Source organism: Penicillium brevicompactum (assembly GCF_028827555.1).
Source record: "Penicillium brevicompactum strain IBT 35665 chromosome Unknown utg000007l_segment0_segment0, whole genome shotgun sequence".
NCBI classification, from domain to species: domain Eukaryota; kingdom Fungi; phylum Ascomycota; class Eurotiomycetes; order Eurotiales; family Aspergillaceae; genus Penicillium; species Penicillium brevicompactum.
The window spans coordinates 697,538-719,346 of NW_026623210.1; the positions used below are offsets into that span (position 1 = coordinate 697,538).

The 21,809-nt window shown below is 48.7% G+C and overlaps 11 protein-coding genes across 11 annotated transcripts; 6 read left to right on the forward strand and 5 right to left on the reverse strand.

The window, feature by feature from the left end:
* Positions 1-588: 588 nt before the first annotated feature.
* N7506_011025 (transcription initiation factor TFIID subunit 7 family protein) lies at positions 589-2,143 on the reverse strand (the record flags this gene model as incomplete). Its single annotated transcript, XM_056960318.1, has 2 exons — positions 589-1,984; positions 2,031-2,143. The coding sequence occupies 2 exons, from the start codon at positions 2,141-2,143 to the stop codon at positions 589-591; spliced, it is 1,509 nt and encodes a 502-aa protein (XP_056806473.1).
* Positions 2,144-2,276: 133 nt separating this feature from the next.
* On the forward strand, positions 2,277-2,930 carry N7506_011026 (Bromodomain associated domain protein; the record flags this gene model as incomplete). The annotated part of the gene is made up of 1 exon (XM_056960319.1): positions 2,277-2,930. One exon carries the CDS (start codon positions 2,277-2,279, stop codon positions 2,928-2,930), a length of 654 nt encoding a protein of 217 aa, XP_056806474.1.
* Positions 2,931-4,417: 1,487 nt separating this feature from the next.
* Positions 4,418-6,112, forward strand: N7506_011027 (putative MFS multidrug transporter; the record flags this gene model as incomplete). The annotated part of the gene is made up of 4 exons (XM_056960320.1): positions 4,418-4,648; positions 4,704-5,198; positions 5,248-5,924; positions 5,977-6,112. The coding sequence occupies 4 exons, from the start codon at positions 4,418-4,420 to the stop codon at positions 6,110-6,112; spliced, it is 1,539 nt and encodes a 512-aa protein (XP_056806475.1).
* A 300-nt stretch (positions 6,113-6,412) lies between these two features.
* On the forward strand, positions 6,413-7,708 carry N7506_011028 (NAD(P)-binding protein; the record flags this gene model as incomplete). The annotated part of the gene is made up of 5 exons (XM_056960321.1): positions 6,413-6,445; positions 6,504-6,758; positions 6,814-6,925; positions 6,976-7,035; positions 7,101-7,708. 5 exons carry the CDS (start codon positions 6,413-6,415, stop codon positions 7,706-7,708), a joined length of 1,068 nt encoding a protein of 355 aa, XP_056806476.1.
* An 893-nt stretch (positions 7,709-8,601) lies between these two features.
* On the reverse strand, positions 8,602-9,072 carry N7506_011029 (nuclear transport factor 2 family protein; the record flags this gene model as incomplete). The annotated part of the gene is made up of 1 exon (XM_056960322.1): positions 8,602-9,072. The coding sequence occupies one exon, from the start codon at positions 9,070-9,072 to the stop codon at positions 8,602-8,604; it is 471 nt and encodes a 156-aa protein (XP_056806477.1).
* Positions 9,073-10,118: 1,046 nt separating this feature from the next.
* Positions 10,119-11,129, reverse strand: N7506_011030 (saccharopine dehydrogenase family protein; the record flags this gene model as incomplete). Its single annotated transcript, XM_056960323.1, has 1 exon — positions 10,119-11,129. One exon carries the CDS (start codon positions 11,127-11,129, stop codon positions 10,119-10,121), a length of 1,011 nt encoding a protein of 336 aa, XP_056806478.1.
* Positions 11,130-12,222: 1,093 nt separating this feature from the next.
* N7506_011031 (uncharacterized protein) lies at positions 12,223-12,746 on the forward strand (the record flags this gene model as incomplete). The annotated part of the gene is made up of 2 exons (XM_056960324.1): positions 12,223-12,431; positions 12,494-12,746. 2 exons carry the CDS (start codon positions 12,223-12,225, stop codon positions 12,744-12,746), a joined length of 462 nt encoding a protein of 153 aa, XP_056806479.1.
* A 1,489-nt stretch (positions 12,747-14,235) lies between these two features.
* Positions 14,236-15,452, reverse strand: N7506_011032 (glycoside hydrolase family 16 protein; the record flags this gene model as incomplete). Its single annotated transcript, XM_056960325.1, has 2 exons — positions 14,236-14,533; positions 14,611-15,452. Coding segments are annotated over 2 exons (1,140 nt in total), but the record flags the coding sequence as incomplete, so codon positions are not given.
* Positions 15,453-16,682: 1,230 nt separating this feature from the next.
* Positions 16,683-17,084, forward strand: N7506_011033 (uncharacterized protein; the record flags this gene model as incomplete). Its single annotated transcript, XM_056960326.1, has 1 exon — positions 16,683-17,084. One exon carries the CDS (start codon positions 16,683-16,685, stop codon positions 17,082-17,084), a length of 402 nt encoding a protein of 133 aa, XP_056806481.1.
* A 411-nt stretch (positions 17,085-17,495) lies between these two features.
* On the reverse strand, positions 17,496-18,530 carry N7506_011034 (aldo/keto reductase; the record flags this gene model as incomplete). Its single annotated transcript, XM_056960327.1, has 1 exon — positions 17,496-18,530. One exon carries the CDS (start codon positions 18,528-18,530, stop codon positions 17,496-17,498), a length of 1,035 nt encoding a protein of 344 aa, XP_056806482.1.
* Positions 18,531-19,790: 1,260 nt separating this feature from the next.
* On the forward strand, positions 19,791-21,453 carry N7506_011035 (pH-signaling protein PalC; the record flags this gene model as incomplete). Its single annotated transcript, XM_056960328.1, has 2 exons — positions 19,791-21,125; positions 21,190-21,453. The coding sequence occupies 2 exons, from the start codon at positions 19,791-19,793 to the stop codon at positions 21,451-21,453; spliced, it is 1,599 nt and encodes a 532-aa protein (XP_056806483.1).
* Between the last annotated feature and the right edge of the window lie 356 nt (positions 21,454-21,809).

Here is a 21,809-nt window from a genome sequence, read left to right on the forward strand (position 1 = left end):
CAGGATTATGTGCAGTCGATTTGGAAACGGGCAGTGTGGGCAAGGCAGCAAGACAATTCGAGTCTGGGATAGATGCTGAAGTGAGCAACAGGGGATAGAGTATATCGTGGGGTCTGGATGAGGCACCAAAGCTGATGGCACACAGTGAAATGTACTACTTGGCTGGCCCGAGTCCCTGTGCTGTACTTCTAGTATGCAGGCTCTCGTGGTATCACCTGTGACAAGGGACACCTGGCCAACCCCTGCATGTCTCGTTTCCAGGCTCTGGGAAATGATGCCGTGACGTAGTTGATGAGAGCCCATATAGAACCCAGAAGACACGTGCTGAGACACTCACAGATGCAGCGTACCTAGCTGAACTCCACTGTACGGGGAGGATGTGACCATCAGTAATATTTTTTTGTTCGTCAGTTACCTCATAAAAACGTATGGTGAAACGAGAATTTGATTCAGGATATCACGGTAGTTGAGCGCTGCTTCAACATGTAAAAAAAGTAAACCACTTGGTGAGACAAACTGGGTATAGTGTTTTCAACCAAAGCGCCGAAAAGAAGGTCAACATTAAGAGTAATAAATTTAAAACGGACATCAGATATCGTCACCACTAGGCATGCCCATGGATACCTTCTTCAATTCAAGATCCTTCTTTAGCTCCTGGATACGGCGTCCCATCTTGTTGCGAAGAATGTGGTTTTGGACCTTCTCCCATTGAGCGGTTTCAGTGCGGATGAGGCCTTCTAGCTCAGCAACCTCTTCGCGCTGTTGTTGTAGTTGTTGTTGCTGCTCGATTTGGTCTTCATCCATATCATCGTCATCCTCGTCTTCATCGGAAATGTTGCTCTCTTCCGCAGAGCTATCACCCCGTTCTGTCTGATCGCCACCAGGTGTGAATGGTTGTACCGAAGGTGTGTCGGCCTGATCTGGTCCGGGTCCTGGTAAGTCGTCGTCGCCAGCGGCTAGTGCAGCCTCCATCTCAGCAGCCAGGTCATCGTCAAAGTCGCCCATCATGTCATCTTCGACTTCGCCTTCGGCATCCTGCTCCTCGTCGTAGTCCTCTACGTAGCCTTCATTTTGTGCTAATCCTTCAGCACGATTGAGAGATGCACTATCCACCAGCTCAAATTTGGGAGGGAAGATAGATGTTTCATCTTGAGCCATGAGATCTTCAACAGCCTTTTCCACTTGTTCAATAGTTCGTGTGCTCAAGCGATTGCGGAATCGGCGTCGGCGCGTCCATCGTAAGGGAGGCGCTAGGCCGTGAGGATATTGAAGGGTCTTGTCATCGAGGTATTGAACGTCTGAAGGGAGCGGGTATTCCATGGCTTCTTGGTCGTTGTTCACTCGCCCAAGAACCAATAACATCTGGCAGATGTCCGCCGACTTGTACCAGCCTCGTCGGTCCCAACTCTTCATGCCCTCGATGATACAAGGGAGATCCACCATTGCCGCGGCGTACTGCTTGTCCCGGACCTTTAAAATGGCCCGACGGCCCTCACGGGTGAGGGGCTTGAACGCAAACTCGGAGTTGTTAAAGTTTCGCTCATTGATCGTCTTCTGTAGGTGTTCACAATCTTCTCCAGGCAGCATTCGTAGGATGAATTGTTCTTCGATGGCAGGATCGATCTCGTTGTCTGAAGCCTCGGAGTCGTAACCAACACCGACCGGCCGCGTGGGAACTTGTCCCTTGTTTTTGATTCGAATCGACTGTAAGCCCGGCTTTTTTGAAGGATTTAATTTCAATCTCTTGGGTGCTTGCTGGATGGGTTCGGGCTCAGGTTCGGGGGGAGCGACATGCTCAACTGGTCGTTTTTTCGTGCTTTTCTTTTTCTTCGGTTTCTCTTCACTTGGCTCGGGCTGTGGCTTCCGTGCGATCTTCAAAGTGAGCTTGCGCTGGGGTTGGGGGGGTCTCGGATGCGGCAGGCAAAGGAGTTGGCGTTGGTGGTGCAGCAGGAGCTTCTTCTGGAGGATCTGGTCTCCTCGAAAACTTGATCTTGAGAGGCATGATTCGGTTGAGTCTCTGAAGATCGGACGCAAGTGCGAGAATAGGAAGGATGGAGATGTTGCGTAGGCGAGGAAAGCGAGGTCGCGGGCAGATCGATTTCTCCGCTTTGGGATCTCTCGCGCGCGGCCGAGCTTTTGTCATTTTATCGCCTGCGACTTTGCTCTCGCCGACATAGCAAAACGTGTTCTTTCTTTGTTATCTACCGACTTCTTCACCTCTATTTTGACACATTTATTCTATCTACCGCATAATCGACCTTCATCCCGTCCTTGAAATGTCCGGCCCAAACCTTCATAATGCTCTCCTCCGGCCTCCAATCATCCAAATCCTCCGCGCCCAAGGCTTCCACTCCACGCGTCCTTCCGTCATAGAGTCCTTGCAAGATCTCACCGGCCGTTATATTCAAATTCTAGCTTCCTCCGCAGCAGACCACGCCGCGAATGCGCACCCAGATGACCCCGTCCCGAAACTTGAAGATATCTACCAAGCTCTACAGGATGCGGGCGCCATACGTCCCCAACTACGTGAAATCGATGAAGACTGGCAGGGCGAAGAGGATATGCGTGGCCTTCAATCATTCCTTGGGTGGATCAAAGGTCCAGCTCATGCTGAAATTCGACGATGTGCAGGATTCCTACCGAGCGAGGGGGACATGATTGATCCCGAAGCGATTGAAAAGGAGGATTATTTGACTGCTCTGAAGAAGAAACACAGCAAGACCGGTGAAGAGTCTCGCTACGCTGGGACGGTTTTAGGCATTCGTGCCGAGGAGCACCCGGTCATCATCGAGGGAGGTGTCCCAAGCATCCAAGAATGGGGCGTCCAAATGCGTGCTCGTGCCTCCGAAAGTGGAGGCATGGATAGCGATACTTCCGGCGTCAGTAGCGCCCCCAGTCATCTCTCCGACGAAGAAGTCATGGGTGCCTGAATTATTTCACGCTTGCATCGATCACACGATATCAAGATCATGACCAAGGTCCTCGTTTCTCGTTCCTCACACACACCAAGCCAGAAGTGCTTCTCCCGGCTCCCACAAAGCGAATATCCAGCAGAGGGGATGCATCGATTCTCAGCACTCGCCTAGCATTTCATTGAATATTTCCGCTCGCCCCAGCCAACAACCGACTCCGTGATTGTGAATATTACTATGCCGCCCCATCGCCAGCGACATGTGACTTCACCCAACGCAGGCACCAATGGAGGCCCTTCTCATTCAACATCAACCTCTTCGTTGATTGGGAGAACACCATCATGAAATCACCATCATGACATCCAAAAGCATAACCACACCATACGTGCTGCGCTCTTGAAATCATTGGTAGTCCAGGGCATACTGCGGGCCATGAAAGTGTCCGGATCGGAGTCTGTGTGATGAGGTACTAGTTCCAAACAGCACTGAGCAGCCAGATCCCTGCTTCTGGGGTTACAGAGCGGGTCAACCCCGTCGGTCGCCCATACCGCCGGAATCTATTCGGTCAGCTATATCATCATGTCGCTAAATAAACCAAATAATTCCATCTCAATTTGCCTCATGTTCCTGAACAGTTTAAAGATTCCTCATTGCGGCCCGAAATCACCAATGTGCTTGCCACGCGAGCCTTCGAATATCTATCCGCTGATACATCACTGAACAGCACGATAGGAGCGACGTCTGATTTTCGACATGCGCAGCCTTAGAAATGCTCACAGCCTCCCCCGATCTCTTATGTTTGATTTCACGTTTTTAATTTTCAATTTCTTTCTCGTAACGGATAGCGCCGGTGGGGACGTTGTCACTTCCCCGGAGTTCCCCGGAGTTCCCCACGATACACACCTTGCCGTTGGGGTTAATCCTCGCAATCTCAGGAGCGAGCAACGTCGTTATCATAGGCCTGAGCACCGTGCGCCACCCGACTTGGCTGGACCCGGCTTGGCCTGAAAGAGCCAGAAATTCCCCGAAGACAACAGTTGCAGCAATTCGGGTTCGACTGTCGGCAGTTGAGCTCAGAGCCACCGACCTCGGGCTGTTTTAGGGCCGTCAGGTCTTGGTAATTTATCACTCAACCCGTGATCAATACCTTAGCGCTTCGGTGTCTATCAAACGCAGATTTACAGTATTTGGTACGGCAGATCCTGCATGTTCAACGTCGGAAATCTACCGCAATTGTCACCTCTCCTTGTCCTTAGAAGCCTTCACAAGCAAGATCCACTGCATTGCCCACCTAGCTTCGTTGATTTCGGCCACCATTGCCCCGGTCCCCACTCTCCCCGGCTTTTTTCACTAAGTCTGAATGCCATTGACAAGTGCTATCGAAACTGGCTGATTACGAATCCTGGGGCATCTCTATGAATTATGTCAACAGCGGGGTTCAGGCTAGTTAGCCCTTTCTTTCTTTATCCTCCCTTTCTCGACACAGACAGTCGTACGACTCTCGTATGATCCCATCAAACATGTCTACCTTGGATCGGAAACCCCACAAAGACACATCTGGCAAGTATGACTCCGATTATTTAGAGGAGAAGGATGCCGGGATTGAAGTCTCCTCCCCCGGTGCATTCCTATCAGAACCTCACAAATCCTACCTGATTCAACGTCATGGCACTTTGGATCTTGATCCGATACCTAGTATGGATCCCGCAGATCCATACAACTGGGCTTCTTGGAAAGTGAGTTCCATAATTCTCACCCGGCCCTGTCATAAACCCGCTGACCGGCGGGAAGAAAACCGCAAATCTAGCTCTCGTTGCGTTCCATGCTTGCATGGGAACCTTCACTGCGGCGGCCATCATCTGTGCCTACGAGAACATCGCCGAAGATCTGGAGGTCTCGATCCAGCAAGTGAGTTATCTGACATCACTGCAAATTGCGGTTTTGGGCGGAGCACCGCTTTTCTGGAAGCCACTTTCACATCGTTTTGGACGACGCCCGATCTTCCTCTTATCTTTGCTACTGAGCGGGGTGTGTAATGTCGGGTGTGCAAAGAGTACCGACTATGCGTCGATGGCGGCTTGCCGAGCCCTGGTTGCATTCTTCATCTCGCCTGCCATGGCTATTGGTAGCGGTGTCGTTACCGAGACTTTCTTCAAGCACCAAAGGGCGCGCTACATGGGTGTGTGGACCTTGATGGTAACTTTGGGTATACCAATCGGGCCTCTTATCTTCGGGTTCGTAACTGAACGTGTTGGATACCGCTGGATCTATTGGACGTTGGCAATTGTAAACAGCCCTCTCCAGCTAATTGACCCAAAACTAATCAATCATTTAGACCAACGCTGTTCAGTTTATTCTCTACATCTTCTTAGGTCCGGAAACCCGTTACATCGGCGCAGATGTTCAATCTCGCTCATCCGCATTGAAAACGGAGTACATGTCGCTTCGACGTATCGACGCCACTCCATTCAAAATGCAGGAGTTCTGGCATCCATTGACGCTCTTCACAAACATTCCCGTTCTTTTGGCAACAATTGCCTACGCGATGGTTTTCCTCTTCTGCTCGGTCATGAACTCCGTTGAAGTCCCTCAGTTGCTCCAACGCAAGTTCGAGCTCAACGCGCAACAGCTTGGACTCTCTTTCTTGGGTCTGGTTGTTGGCTCTTTGCTGGGTGAGCAACTCGGTGGATACATGTCTGATCTTTGGATGACTATGCGTGCTCGTAAGATTGGACGGAAACCGGAGCCAGAGTATCGACTATGGTTGAGCTATATTGGTTTTCTTCTGGGAATTGCTGGTATGGTGGTCTTCTTGGTGTGTACTGAGCAAGCTACCACTGGCAAATTTGATATCCGGCCTATCATTGGAACGGGTGTCGCTGCGTTCGGTAACCAGGTTGTGACTACCGTCCTTACGACCTATGCGGTTGACACCTATCCGTCAGATGCAGGTAGTGTGGGCGTGTTCATTAACTTTGTGCGATCCACGTGGGGATTCATTGGGCCTTTCTGGTAAGCCTGTCATCCCTCACTATTCCGGCACCGCCAACTGACATAATTCAAGGTTCACTTCCATGTTCGAGAGCGTCGGTGTCGCTGCGAGTTCCGGTGTCGCTGCCGCTTTGATTATGGGTGCGGGATTTATCCCCATGGCTTTGATGCACTGGCAGGGACGGAAGTGGTATAGCAAAGCTGGCTGAAATGTATTCCTTCAAAACCTAGACAGCCATGTCGCAGATGAGTGGTGCGAAACTTCCACAAATCAATCAATAGCGATATTTTCACTGGCGAAAGAAGATGGAGGCATCCACATACGCATGAAACCTTGGAAGCGTGTTGTTCAAAAGAATCCATGGTTGGTGGGGGCGTAGCCCGGAGCTCCGAGTTGCGAACTGTCCGAGTTGCACCTAGCGCTTATGTACCTCCCATTCATCTTCTCCCGATAAACTCCTTTCATGTTTGTTTCTGCTACAACATATTAAAATTACAGATCAGCAAGCATGGCAAGCAGATTTCTTACCGAGCATCTTTTGGTGAGAAAATAGTCACTCGTCACGCCGAAGTCTTAGATTTCTAATCCACCGGTTGCAGATCACAGGTGTCACTGGATACATCGGTTTCCAAACCCTAATCTTAGCCCTTGAAAGAGGTTATCGTGTCCGGGCAGTGGTTCGCAGTGAATCCTCCATCGACGAGCTTAAAAGGACCCCTGCTGTTGCAGAAAGTCTTGACAAAGCCAAACTGGACATCGTCGTAATCCCGGACTTTCTGGAACACGGTGCATTCCTTCGGCACCTCGATGGAATCACTGCTATCATTCATCTTGCCTCGCCTCTGAGCTTTTCGGTACGTTTGTAGCTCCTGGATATGACCGTTCCAAAATGGACATTTTCACCTTCAGGCTGAGGACTTAATCGAAGGGATCGTGAAGCCAGCCGTTTCTATGGTCACTACTGTTTTGGAGGCAGCTGCCCGTTCACCGTCCATTCGCCGTGTGGTACTAACATCTTCATGTGGGCCAGTTCATATGGATGTCATTGAGGTCAAACTAACAAATAATCAGGCGTGACATTGATTCCGTTCGAGTGGAACATGAGCCCGGATAGTGAGAGGCTATATCACGGTATGTTCTACCAAGATATTGTTGAGACTCAGAAAATGCAGGCATGCTAATGGTTTGGTCTTTAGTCGATGATATCAATGAAAGCGTTGGCGGCCCTTATGAAACTGCAATGCAAGCCTATTGGGCCTCAAAGGGTCTGGCTAGAATTGCAGCGAAGGACTTCGTGCGCGACCACCGACCACATTTTGATTTTGTCAACCTACTGCCATCGGTGGTAATTGGGCCGGACACTCGCCTTGACGTCAATCCCACTGCGACTCCGGATGACCTTCTGCAAGGAGCAAGGGCCTGCGTGCTTGCGCCTGCGCTGGTCCCGTCTCTCAATTCCTCCTTCCCATTCGTTGGAACACCCGTGCATGTTGCCGATGTTGCGAAGGCTCATGTTGATGCTGTCGACTCTAATTTGGTGCCGGGAAATTCAGAGTTCATTTTATCTTCGGATACACCAGACGGAGTCGTCTGGGACAGAGACGTCCAAAGGATCTGCAGGGAATTCTTCCCGACAGAAGTTTCAAGCAAACAGTTACCAATGGAAGGGTCTTTACAGGCAATCAAATGGAGGCTAGATGCCGAAGACACCAAAAAGGTGTTTGGTTGGGAATTTGTTCCATTTTCAGAAACTATGAGGGAGCTCATCTCACAGTACCTGCGGCTCGGCGGGACAAAAAGATAATCAACTTGCTTGATTCGATCGACTGAAAAGAAAAACATGGCTCTATGGCTATTCGTCCCTCAACTTGGGGAATTGGTTGAAATCCATCCAATAGTCTTAGTTGGGTGCCTGACGTGGCCGGATACGACCACCTGCATTACTTCCCAGCCCAGCCGTGGAATTCATCCCTACTTCTGATGCGGTCCTCTTTTCCCTTGTATGTTGTATAATTTTATATACTATCTCACAAGATAACATTCATCTTGCGTGTTTATACCATCGATGTCTCTCTCTACCAGTGGCAATGCAGCGCTAGCTCGTTTTCTGACGCGTCTGCCGATAGTGCTGTAAATGCCGCGGCCTCTGCATGCGGTGAGTATGCCGCGCCTACCGCGTCGGGAAAGCTGGACGTGTCCACGGAGTTTTCGATTCGTCAGTCTCCTCCATGAAGTAAAACTACGTTTGAAATCAGTAAGTCTTCTTTATTGCGCCAACGTGTTCGAGCTCATCAGTATCGAAAATTTTCCACATTGTTGAGACCACGCACTTCTTCGCCGTCCGCAGGCATGACGCGGGCGCCTGGCGGTTTGCGTTAGGCTGTGATGTGGGCCTGATCCTGGGCCCAACCACACCCATTGAAGAGGGTTGAGCCCCCTTCACCTCACATCCGTGAACCTACGTACAACCACCCTGAGCTTGATAAGGCTTTAAGAAAACTATTGGCCTAGTAATCCTTTAAATTTCATAAACTAGTGCAAGTAAGGCTTTGTTGAAGCGAATTGTAATCTGACTTTGATCTATAACATTTTGGGAGGAAGGCATCACAAAAGTCAAAAGGTAAAAGGCGAACCGTTGAATATTTATCGTGACCCTCGACACAGAAAGGTCCAGTGAGCACACCCTTCCAAGGTTGATCATGCCTTCAGGCTATTGTTCCACTCTTCCAAGTCCATGCTGAACATAGAAACATCACCCCGGGGAACTCCCATCATTGTGGTCAAGCGGTAATCAATCAACCACTTCGAAGTGCCCCCTTCGGTAACTTTGACAAGTTTGTCAAAGTATCTCGCTTCGGCAAGGAATGACTTTTCACCCAAGAAATGACCCGCAGCACAATATGTCGTAGCTTCCGCTGTGCCGTCTCCCGTGAGTTGAATAGTTTGAGTCGTCAAACCATGGAATGTTGCAATGTTTTCTATCGCTTTCTGAATGCCGGTGATGAACTCCTCAACTCCATTCATCAGCCCAAGTGAGCCCGTATAGTCAGCAACGCATTCGGCGGTGAAGAGTTGGCGGAGTTTTTGAAACTCCTTCAAGTCAAATGCGATTGCCACTACAGCAATTGTGTTTCTGATGAGTTCGTGATCAGACGGAGTCGACGCCATTTGTTTCGACCGACTTTTTCGTTATCCGAGTTTCTTTCCTGAGAAAAGATAGCGCAGCTTTGTGGGTCCGGAGACTCGTCTTCTGTTTGACGTGATTGCCTCGGGAATATGAAAATGGAATCGCAGGTAGGTTCGAAATAGGTAACAAGGCTACTCAAATGTGTAGTTACTTTTGAACCTTTTCTGGGGAGCCGGTTTATATGTACCTTGAGTCTACAGGATACACTTCATAGACTTGAGTATCTGACGTGCGTTCCTCCATAGGCGTGGGCTGCCTGTTTTAACCGGAGTCCGGGGTTCCGTGACATCAATCTGGCTTCCATAAACCTAGAAACAAATCTCTAATCAATCTCGAGCTCTTCCTGAGAACTCCATGACATCGCCCGGAATTCCATAGATAGGCTAGGACCTGACGATATAATCACAGTCCTTAGTATCAATCAACAATCATACCAAAAATTGTAGAAAAATGTTAGTACATGTTGTAAATCTTTTACTTTTATCTGATATACTTATCCTGTAATTTTATTAAAGAGGCTAAGCAGTCAATTTATCATCTCCTTTCTTCGACTACACTATCACTGCTTTCACTCGGGGCCTTGGATAACCTTCACTGTGTTTTAAAGAAAGGGAAGAAGTACGCAACTTCAAATGGACTTCTACTCCATAATCTTTTGCCAGTCTTGATGAAGAGATGGGACTACTCGCATTTCAAACTGTGACCGCCACCGACAATGTCGGCAAAGCTACCCTTTTGTTTCTCTCTTTCATATGCCCCTTTCTGTCATCTTCTCTCTTTCATTTTCTCCCAATCTTTCAACTGGGCTTTCTCTTCTTTCCTTTTACTTCGTCTGACTCTCAATCCTCGGTGAAACTAGAATCAATATTCTTGTGGAAGGGACTTGAAATCGAATCGATGCATATGTACAGAAATATTCCATGATCAACTCAAATGACGTTGGGCCAAGCTTTTGATATCCCAAAATACCAGAGCATGATCACATGGATGAATTAAGAAGTGTTGATCGAAAAGAAACCGTCCAGGCTCAAAGCAGATTGATTGAGACAGACTCAAAATCCACAATCTCGGTGTCTGGCATGCTCCGAAGAAAGTCCTTTCCAAAATTCATGACTGGCGTCTGGAAACCAGGGCTTATCTTGTTTTCCAGCACAAGTTTTGCAGCCTCGATGGATGCAAAACACGTGAAAGTGTAACCGTTTAGGGTGTGCAAAACTGCCCGCTTTACGTAGCCTTCATCAGAGGCCACGACAGCCACCGCATGATATGGTGTCACATCTCGCTCAGCTTCTGTCGGACCTTCGGGTAGCAAATTGCAGTCTCCTGTCGGAAAGCCATCACTGGAAGCGTGTGCAAAAGCTCTGACATTGGCAACATTTGACGAGTGCGAGATAGTCAGGAGATCTGGTAGTGTGACTGGAAACGATGTCACAACTCCATTTCCATCGTCGAAATCGTAGTCGATAGTTTTGTTGGTATCTTGTTTGACAAGGCAGCCATCCACAAGTTGAAGACATCCCGCTTTCATATTCTCTGCGCTGATAGCTGATCCTCGCGACATTGAACCGGCAACATGAAGAGCGACGTCAATTGAAATGGGGTTTTTGACTTGATCGACCACATGGCTAGCGAGACAGCCTAACATGGCAACACTTCCACCACATCCGGGCAAAATCATGACACCAGCGCTCTTTGCGTCTTGGTCGAGACTCTTGGCTTGTTGATAGCTTTCTATCTCTGCGGAAATGTCGAGATAGTGCGTGCTGGTTCGCAAACACGCTTCGATGAGTGTCTTCGCCGTTTGAACAAATGGACCTGCACAGTTGAGAATCACGAAGGCATCTTGCAAGACACTATCGATGATCGTTGATTGATCCAAGTCAAACACGCGGTAGGGTACTTCGAGGCGAGATGCCAAAATCTGAAGCTTCCGCTCCGATCTGCCGGCGACCATGAAATTTAATCCAATGGCCTTTGCATGCTCACTGACCAAGCGGCCGGTGTAGCCAGTTGCACCATAGATGACCAACAGCGTCATGTTATACGTTCAAATGAAGATAATATCAATGAATAATATATGTACAGCGTCATACTTTCAATTTCTTATAGGCTGTTGAACCCGCCTTTGATACTTGCGCCGGTTCACAGTAAACTCGGGGCTCCGGGCTCGGCTCAATCTTGTGGCTGCACCATTCTGAGTAGTACCTGAATAGAAAGAAAGAAAGAGAAAAAGAAGAAGAAGAAGAAACTGATTTTCCTGTGATACCTAATTGAAATTATGGCGTTGAGAACGCAATGATTTGAGAGGCATGATGAACAGGTACGTGAAATATTAGGTCTCCTGTCTTGTATGCTGAGAGAATAGGAAATGCATCCTGCAATGCAGAGTCCGTATCCACCTGTCTCATGGCCACATCTGCTTACCAAACTAGAATAGTTAAAATATGATTCGAAAATCAGGCCCATTACTTTCAGCCTCTAAAATTCCGAGTCTATGTCATTTTTAGAATTAGGCGTGCTAGATAGGCCGCGCGGTTGGGCTTGTATACGCGGGTGCCCAGGGTCGGGTTCCTGATTTCGGCGAGAGCATAGGCGGATCACGCCAAGCGTACTGGCATCTATTAGTGCATTACCCCGGAGCACCGAGTTGTCTAAAACCATTTTTATTGGTCTACCACTCACTTCGTATTCACCTGCGCTCCACCTGGAAAACGTTTCAAGGTTCCAATGTCGCTCCAAGGTCTTAGCTATACTTAGTACTTTCACTAAAAGCCACCAACACTCTTGCAGGTGAGACGGTATATGCGTGAACGGTGCGCCACGTTCGTTAGTGGTGCAGGCCGATCGAGTGACCATGGGCTTACTGGAACCTGTCCAGGGAAGATGGTAGCAGATCAACAAAGCTATCCAATGAACGATTAATTGCGGACGATGACATAGAGAGTGCAGGACTGACTGAGACACTTGCAATTGATCAAGTTCATGGCATTTGGACTTGGCATCGGAAATCAAATCGACAACTGGTATAAAATGCCAGGAGATATCCCAGATAAAAGATTCATCCATTCAAACACAGTCTAATTTATGGCTTTCGAAAATCGTATACATCCAAATCATCTGAAAAAAAAAAAATGAGACCCTCTTTCTTTGCTGTCGCTCTATCTTTCGCGGGTGCTTGCTTCGCCGCTCCCGCAACCGAAAGCCAAAAGTGGCCCTACAGCATCGGTGACCTCTCGCTTAAGCATCTGATTGAGAGTGACACCTTTGATCTTGTTTGGACTGTTACCTCAAGGGGTCCTACAGGCGATGATCTTGGCAGCACGACCTGCCACACTGCTTGGTACGTGATCTTATTTCGGGTGGTCCGGGTGCAAGCACCTAGCAGCTAACGATGTAATCTAGGAACAATGGGTCCACCCCCAATGGCCCCAAGAATCCGGAGGCATGCTTTGATACTGCATATAAGTACTGGTTCCCCACTGGTGCCTCCGACCTTGAGAGCTTTGAAATTGTCATTGAAGGCCCCGAAGGCTCAGCCATCACCACCATCGAAGCTGGTCCTAAGTACCAGTGTGGCCCTTACACTGGAACCATTGGCAACATTGATAAAGAATGCAAGACCACCAACGGTGGAGAATTCTACCTTCATCAATAGTTTGCGAAGCAAAGGTTCATGGCCTTTTGAATCGTCAAACCATGGTATATAACATGGTCCTGCGGCCCTGCCGATCATTCCAGAGTATCTTATTGTCCAACAGCTGCCAGGGGCAAGGTTCTGGTGGTTTTATCTCGTTTGTGAATAGTCTTGTTTTCTTTTGGTCTCCCTTCTCTTTCCGTTTCTCTCTGGCGGCCTGGGACATTGCGGTTAAGAATCCATTCAGTTTTGTCTTATATCCTTGCTTCTAGTTAAGGATTCTCTAGTCTGTTTGTAGGTTGTGTAAAACCAGTTTTCCATTTTGATCTACGTACCGTTGTTCTTATAGCTAGCTGTCTTTCAAACTTTGAGATAGAAGAGGCTTTCAAAGCGAATAAAAGTCTGAGGTCTATGTAGTACTAGTAGTTATAAGCAAATGAAGACATTCGAGAGGGGAGCGAAAGCTTAACAAGTGCCGGTTTGTGATTTGATAGATCTTCCGAGTGGTTTCTCCACATACTGTGCGCCTGCACACTTTATTTTACAAACATGTGCTATGTTTGACTTTGATCATGAGATTTGAGAGGTTGTCAGAGAAGCCAGAAGCTCCTGTGATGTGATGTATTGCGAGACAAGGAGAGGAAGGAGAGAGAGAGCGAGAGAAGCTCTGTATAGTTCCCGCCCGCCCCGCCTGCGGGGAGCCTGACAACCAGGCAGCCACAACAGCCTCCGAAAGAGGTGGTTCATCTTTCACTATGACAAAATCAATTCATCAATTTCACAGCAGTATAAATACATTGACATAGTCATGTTGGCTATCTCTTGATTGTACTCGTGAGATCTTGTGGGAGTGGACTGTTGTGGTGGACCCTGTCGACTGCCCTAAAAAACGTCCACGTAGGCCGCGTCGTCATCAAATCTCAGTAACTAATATTTGCTTTCCGGGTCTCACTCTGATCCAGGGGAAACGAAATGATAAGATTTGAAGGAATTTTGATATCATAATCAAAGATCGACATGTGTTTTCTTCCCACATCTCAGACGGTAATCTCAGAGGTTCTCGGTGCTAAGACCATCTAAAAGAATGAAATTTTTCACTTGAAGTTGTGATGAAGAAAGAAAATATATTGATCCTTGCTGACCCACTCGAGTGTACTAGTACTATTACGGCTAGACGTCAGAGGATATAGCAAAGAGATGAGAATTGTTAAGAAGCGGATTGGATGACACTTCTTGGGCCATGATCCAATAGCTGGAAGGCGATCCGTACGTACGTAAGTGTCGTGATATTTTGAGTACGGGCTCGTTTCAGCCAGCTGACTCTCCCGGTACCATGTACACATTCTCGATCACGGGGCTATAAAAGGCAGAACAATCCCGCCATGGGGACATGCTTGAAATTCCGAGATGGGTGGAATATTATGGACACATCTCACAGGAAATCGAAATTCTCAATACTGAGATCAGAACTATGCAAAAACTATTATACAGAAACATACTCGTGCCTAGGTTAGGTGTTGACTGGCTGATAGTCCCTGCGACCCAATTCGCTTTGCCTCCATCTCAGCTTGGTTTGCTCCAAGGTACTTAGCTCGGCACTGTGTTGCCCATCGTCTAATGCGCGTTGCAGCCGACCATTCCGACGTTGCTTAGCACAGTACCAACCGAATGCTCCAACAGCAAGCGCACCGACAACCGCAGCAGCAACGTAGACGCCAATATGTGCCCCCTCGGAGAGGTCGTTCCATTTTTGGCTAAGGGTTTTTGTTGGCTTTTTGGAGATCTCTGCTTGGGCAGTCGAGTTTCCACTAAAAGTCACATCCATCAGTATAGGCTACCAACAATGGGACTAATTTTACCGGCCAGAGCACGATATTCAACGTACCTGATAACATCTATACTTTCATAAGACCCTGTATGTCCTGTATACTTGTACTCCTTTCCGGAGTGGAAGTCTTGGACACGGATCTTTGACACGGTCATGGTAAACGGCACATCAGTCCAATTGACATAGCCACCACCCCATTCCAGATTTCCCACAGACTGGCCTTTGATGCCAACCGGCCAATTGCTGACTTTGACTTGACATGGCGTTTGGGGGTAGTTCTTGCCGTAGACAGTCAACGGTTCGGAGTAGTTGACAGTGCGTACCAGATCGCCGTCAATCCACCATTCGAGACGGTCCTTATCCCAGTATGAAGTATAGTTGTGGAATTCTGTATCCGCATTCGAAACCGCATGGTAACCCCCTCGATCGCTGGTGGTTGTGTTTCCTTTGCCGAAGAAGTCGGATTGCACTCCGCTTGTGTTGTAGCCAACCCACTCCCAATCAATCTCATCCAGGTCGTCTGATTGGAGAATAACACTGCTGATAATACCAGCGCCTTTTGCCATCTTGACGTGCGCTTCCATCACTCCGAAAAAGATGTAAAAGTTCGAGACCAGGAGTGTGGAGGCATTTTCGGTCTTGATCGAGAAATCTGCGCCTTCGGAGGTGTAGTCGATGGAACCGGTTCTCATGTCCCATAGCTTGCTGTCGAGGGTTGAATTGAATAGCCAGGTATGCTCAGTTCCGAGGGCAGCATCGGCGCTGCATGTGCTGTTGCTGTCTGTTGGGTTGCAGTCGGTTCCGGTATACTCGGCAGTGGTCATGGCCTGCAGCCCGCTGAGGGCAAGGAACATGAGAATGCTCCAAGGTCCCATGGTGAGAATGCAGTACTGTGTGGTACTGTGTGGTTTGTTTGTTTTGCGATTTTGCTTTTTTTTTTTCCAACCCTTGGTATACTCAGTCTGATCCGAAAATCACGCACTTTCGCGTGTGAAGTCGTGAATTCGGCAGCCTGGTGTTGCAAGAAAGTCAATCAAAGTGCCGTAGAGACCCCTTGTGTGAATTCTTCAACACCGAAGAGCAATTTGGAACACGGAGTTGAACTCAAGACTTATTAAGTCTCCCATCGCTGCTGGCTAAAGCAAGATTAGGGAGGTCAATAAGCGAGACTAGGGTGTTATCGAAGAAATCAAGCCATATTTAGAATGACTCCAATGCTTTTCAAGCTTAGCGTCAAATGTCTCAGCCGATCTATCCAGCAAGCGGAAATTTGATGTGGATTGAACCATCTCCGAAGCCGAGGAAAATGCTTGACTCCACGCTAATGTATAGATCCATGAGGCTAGCCCGTATTAGGCTAGTGTGACCAGACTTGATCAAGTGCACGCCTCGGGATTTGCCAACCGACGCTGTCTGGTCGATAATTGGCTGCACTAGCCTCGTTAGCCAGGAAAGATCACCGTTCTTTGACATCCACATACTCCTATGTCCGAGGAAACTTCATCCGAGATTTCATAAAACCAGAGATCACACATAAGAACGGCGAAGACAAACCAGTGTCACCTGACTTGAGAGAATGGGATGGATGAGCTAGCGAATCAAATCAAGGAGATGTAGAAAGAAGACAGAAATTATCGACCGACTGAGGATAGATAAACACGAACGGACCTGAGTCTCAAAGTGCCCCTGTTCCATGACAACCACAAAAGCTTGGAAGTAATTTTCCACTATCTCACCTTCCTGTACTCCGTGGACGTCTTTGTTTGCCAAATATAGTGAAGATTCTCTTGGAAACCTTAGAATTGCCCCACTTTAAACGAACACAAAGAAAAGACAGACTCGAACGATCAGACATACAACGGCTTTTCGCTCTTTGTGTTGTATCGACCCCTGCTTCTGTGCAATTGGCTTTTTTTTTTCTCGACATGCATATATTTAAAAAGACGTAGTCCCGAGGTCATTTTCATCTTCCTTGTCTATCAGACAAAGTTTCTCATCTATCTCAACTCGGAGATAAAAATCCAATCCATCATATAGATTTGGTCTCGAAACCTTGGAAGTCACTTTCTTTTTCTTGTCTTGCAGCATTTGTGAGTGCATGTCCTTACATCACTCAACCCACGCGAAAAATGTACATGTACGACTCTGGCTTTGCGCCCGATTTTAATCGCGTGTCCATATTCCAAACCATACAAAAGCAGATCGACCTACTGAAGTTTAGTGCCTGGCCTTCTAAAGGGGTCATTGAAACATTAAACAAACTCCATCAGCGCTTGAAGGTCCAAGCAGCTTGGGACAGCTTTAGACGCGAACACTCCGGGCTGGTTGGCAATGCGGCATTTCACAGGTGCTGCTTCATGCTTTGTCTTTACCTTCCAGATGCGATCTGCGTCCTGGAGAGCGATCCCACTCTGCAACGCATCAATGGGTGGGATGGTGGCTGGGTAGACACTTACGCTATCGAAGATCAGGCTATATTCATTCTCGAGCAGGCACTTCAGGCTGCAAGCCCTTCCAGATACTTCGCTTGATCGAGTAACTGGCATGGGATTTCATTTCGAGGCCTTGGGGGTTCTATCTTCTCCATCTTTGCGAGTGCTTTGAATTCGAAGGTTGTGTGGACACCATACAATTAGTTTCGGTTGATGAGAGCTTACTTTCCAATCTCTCTACCCGCTATTCAGATGGGAGCATTACCCAAGTTCTGTCAAAGTTGAAAGTGGAGGGTCCATGTCCACTGCGTCTCCGTGTATCATCATCTTTTGTTTGTTGCGCTACCACTCTGTGATATAATTCGAATCTGAAGATGGGACTTTTTATTTTGCACTAACTATTTCTCGACCGAAGACTGGGTCTTGGTGTCCAATATCTCGCTCGCATGCAAGCGTATGCAAAATCCAGTCGCAAATTGCTCAGAGGACGAAGGGGGAATGTCAGATGTTTTATTTGTGTCCGACAACTCCTTTGGACACGTATAAAGCATCAATGCTCTGGACTTCCTCGTCACTCAGCTCGAAGGATATCGCCTCAATCGCTTCGTCGACTCGCTCCTTTTTGCTCATGCCAATGATTGGCGCAGTGATAAACGGTTTTGACAAAGACCACGCAATTGCGACAGTAGCCATTGACACGCCACGTCTTTTGGCGATCTCTTCAATCTGTCGGTTGATCGCCTTGTCTTCCTCTGAATAAGGCTTGCCCAAAAATCCTTCATTCTGACCATCGCCACGTTTGGTGGTAGAGAACGAGTTCCATGGCCTGGCCAAGAAGCCCATCGACACTGGACTCCAGGGAATTCCACCAATTCCAAACTTCTGGCAAGCAGGATACATCTCTCTTTCCTCCTCGCGGTAGATTGCGTTGTGGAGATTTTGCATGGAGATGAACTCAGTCCAGCCGTGAATTCGCGCAGTGTATTGATATTCGAGCAGTTGGTGTGCCCACATTGAAGAAGCGCCGATGTAGCGAACCTTGCCGGACTTGACGACATCATGAAGAGCTTCCATAGTCTCCTTCGCTGGCGTATATGGGTCAAACCGGTGGATCTGCAACAGGTCGACATAGGGAAGATCAAGTCTCTTCAAGCTGGCATCAATACTGTCGAAGATGTGCTTGCGGCTCAGACCGTACTGGTTGAGGTATCCTGAATGATCGCGTTGCTCTTCGGTCATGGCCATCGGGTCTTCGAGCCCACGACCGACAGGTGCCCAAAGCTTTGTTGCGACCACAATATTCTCACGGCGCCAGCCATACTTCTTGATAGCCTTGCCGAGGATTTCCTCCGACTGGCCGTTCGAATACGCATTCGCAGTGTCGAAGAAATTGAGTCCCGAGTCGTAGCAGTGATTCAAGATTGGAAGAGCCTCTTCTTCAGGGATTGCCCATTTGAAACGACCTTCGGGATTACCAAAGCTCATGCATCCCACGCCGATAGGGGCGATGCGGAGGCCACTAGCTCCAAGCTGAACGTACTTCATACTGAGGAATCGGTGGTTGTGGATATTAAAGGTTTCTGTGCGGTCTGCTGAGGATTGAAGGTGTTTTCCAGTACCACTGTCTGGGGGTTCCGTGTTAGCTTTATACTTCCCGTGAATGGGAAGAGCTGCCGAGGAATAGTCGGGCTTAGTGGGAACCCGGAGTTAGACACTGGACTTGTGTTCCTCTCAGGACGTCAGGTGGACCTATTACTTGTAATCTGGGAGGACAATGACGTGACTTTAGGTAGCGAACGACTCACTGGAGCACCTTGTTTCCACCGCGGTGAAGTGTAGGAACCCAACTGGCCTATCAGGGCCTTGGTGTCATCCTCACCTGCACTAGTGGCTGCAATTAAAGGCGGGGGGCGAACCGGACCGGAGTTAGTTTATCTAACTCCGAACGTGGCTCAAGGTCTCTGTTTACAAGTAGTTTCTGCAAGGGCCCTTGGGCATCGTGTAGGCTTTTTTTCCGCCTATATATTTCGGCCATATCATTCAAGGTTTCGAGAGCAAGACTGTTTCAAATGACCAAGTGAGCTGGACTCGGAATCATGGGTAGTTCCCAAGTTTCACTGAAGCTTCAAAAGCTGGCCATTTTGTGCTTGATTCCAATCGAATATGATCATAGCTAAGGATAGCTCAATTAAATGAGACTAGAATGTCTAGCTGGACTCGTTGAAACTTAGAAATAATCCTCGTGAATGATTAGCGTATATTTGTCACGCAACAAGTAGTATAGATCGTACAGAGTATACCTTAGTAGTATAAGCATTGCGAGCTGGGTGAATCAAGTGTGACAGATGCAGGTGATACAAAGATCACTTATACTCAGTGCGATAGAATGATACACTGTATATGCGAGCAGTTGGTTTCCCAGCACATCATCGTGCTTTCGGGCCGTGGGAACATGCCACTCTAGGGAGGGAAGCCGAGTGATAGAGGCGCTGTGGGCTAGAACGTGCGACTATCCTATATGGCAGGATTGTGGCCGGTGCTCAATGGAATTGGATTTCTATACATAGTGCGCCCTCAGACGCGATCAAACACGATCCAGCGGATGGCACCGTGGGCAATTCTGCGACACCTGAGGATCATAACTCGAGTCATTCAGAAATAAAATTGAAGTCCAAGATGCAGTACTGCCAAAGCAACAATACATGTGTAGTAGAAAAGCATGGCAGATGAGATGGTCTTGGCTATATTATCAGCCCCTCCAATCTCCATTCTCCTCACTTCCCCAACTCCGCCTCCGCCTTCGCCATGGTATACGCGTTTACCCTCCCAACTACATCGCCTCTTTCATTTCAGTCATTCATCGCATCGCCTACTCATCCCTCCCTTCCCCAATCAGCTTCAACAACTCGTCATGCTCTCCGTCTCGCTCTCAAGGCCCACAAACGCTTGCCCCGCGGCCCGCGCCAGGACGCGCACCTCCCCGCGGTTCTGTCTGCCCTGAACGAATATCTACCGTACCTGTTCGCGATTTCAAAGAGTTTACGCGACCGCCAGGCTCCAGACGAATACTCGTCTGACTACCAGAATGTCGGCGCTCTCGGGTCCGGTCTCCGCACGGGTGATATTGAGATCATCCTGCGTGCGGAGATTGAATCCGCTTGGAGACCAACGCTCTCATCGTCCAGTGCCTTCAACATAGGAGCTGGCAAAAATAACGCAGGAGGAAAGGGGACGAAAACGCATAATGGGCGAGTATGTGGCCAAGGCATCCACTTCGAATTAGCATTCACCCTGACAACTCTGGGTTATGTCCTGAGTAGACTGGCGCGCGCTGGGGTTGTCGCCGCGCTTTATGCAACCACACCTCCATCACCAGAAGAGCGCACAGCCGCTGTGCAGACTGCAACGCGGTATCTCCTACAGGCTAGCGCGGTGCATAATCTACTGGCCTCGTCGCCCACTTTCGCGGCGAACGCGGTCTCTGCGGTACCGGATATTGACGTCGGCACGCAGTCTGCCCTTGCATCGCTTGCATTGGCCGAGGCAACCCTGTTAGCCGTTCTCAAGGATGATGCATATGTTGCAGCGTGTATTCAGTCACGTAATCCTAATGATAAGGAGTGGATGGTTCGCGCACCCGAAATCCCGAAGGTTCGTGCACTTCTGTTCGCAAGACTCTGCGTTCGCGCCGCAGAATATTCTGAACAAGCTGCTGCGGGTCTCGGTGCTGTCGGTGCTGCATCTACCAGCGCAGGCCGCGTTGGTGAGGATGTCATCCGCTACACCGGAGTCTTGGGTCGCGTTGCGCGCGCTCGTGCCTGTCGCTTCTTTGGTATAGACGCCGAGCTATCAGGAAAGGTTGGTGATGGCATTGCATGGCTGCGGGCTGCACGCACACCTCTTGGGCTTCGTGGGGGCTCATCCCAGGATGACGGGTCTGCTTCGGGAGGGTCGGCAAAAGGCGGACTCTCTCGTTTGAAACGTGAATGGACTGAGCGGCGTGAGGAGCGCCGAGTAGCGAAAGATGCTGGCACCAGTGGCGATAAGAGTCCCTTGGACGCAGGAGACGATGCAGGTCGCGGGGAAGAGGGACAAGTCATCGCCATGCTCGAGGCCAAATGGGTGAAAATGAATGATACCGTGCGTTTGAAATCTTTCGCTTTCTAAGGCAATCTTTACCCGCAGTCTCGCTAACTGATTATAGATAAATACGCAGCTCATTTCCCCCTCTGCGCCATTGCTTTCTAATCTGCCTTCTGGCCGAGATATACACTCACCACCAGCGCCATACCAGCCCCCATCTCTAGATGACGATCAGATCATGCGAATGCGTGCTTCGCCAGATGAAAGGGAAGATGTCAGCTTCGGGAACGATGACGACAGCGAAGAAGAGGCAGGTCTGAGTGCAGTGCGACCACCGGGTGGATTCCCGGACCGCAGTGCCACAGCTTCAAGTGTCTATTACTGATCAAAGACAAAGATGAGCCACTTGCGTGACTGCGATATATCAGACAATATTCGTATAACCCATCATAGCACCCTGGTTGCTCCTCGAAATAACCAGACACTCCAGGAAGGGTTGGATATCCGATACCTGTAAATACGATAGTGCAAATAGGAACGGCATTGGGAGTGGGTGGGGGAAAAAGGAAGATTGATCAAACAAAGTGATATCTATATGTACAGTACAAACGGACAACATCCAGAAGAGGGTTTCCTCAGTTCCTTTTCTGCCATGTTTTGTCTTCTCCGACACGAACTGAACCTGAGCATCCTGATCACCCTCAAACAAAAACAAAGGTACCGAAGAAGTGATCCGTCCAC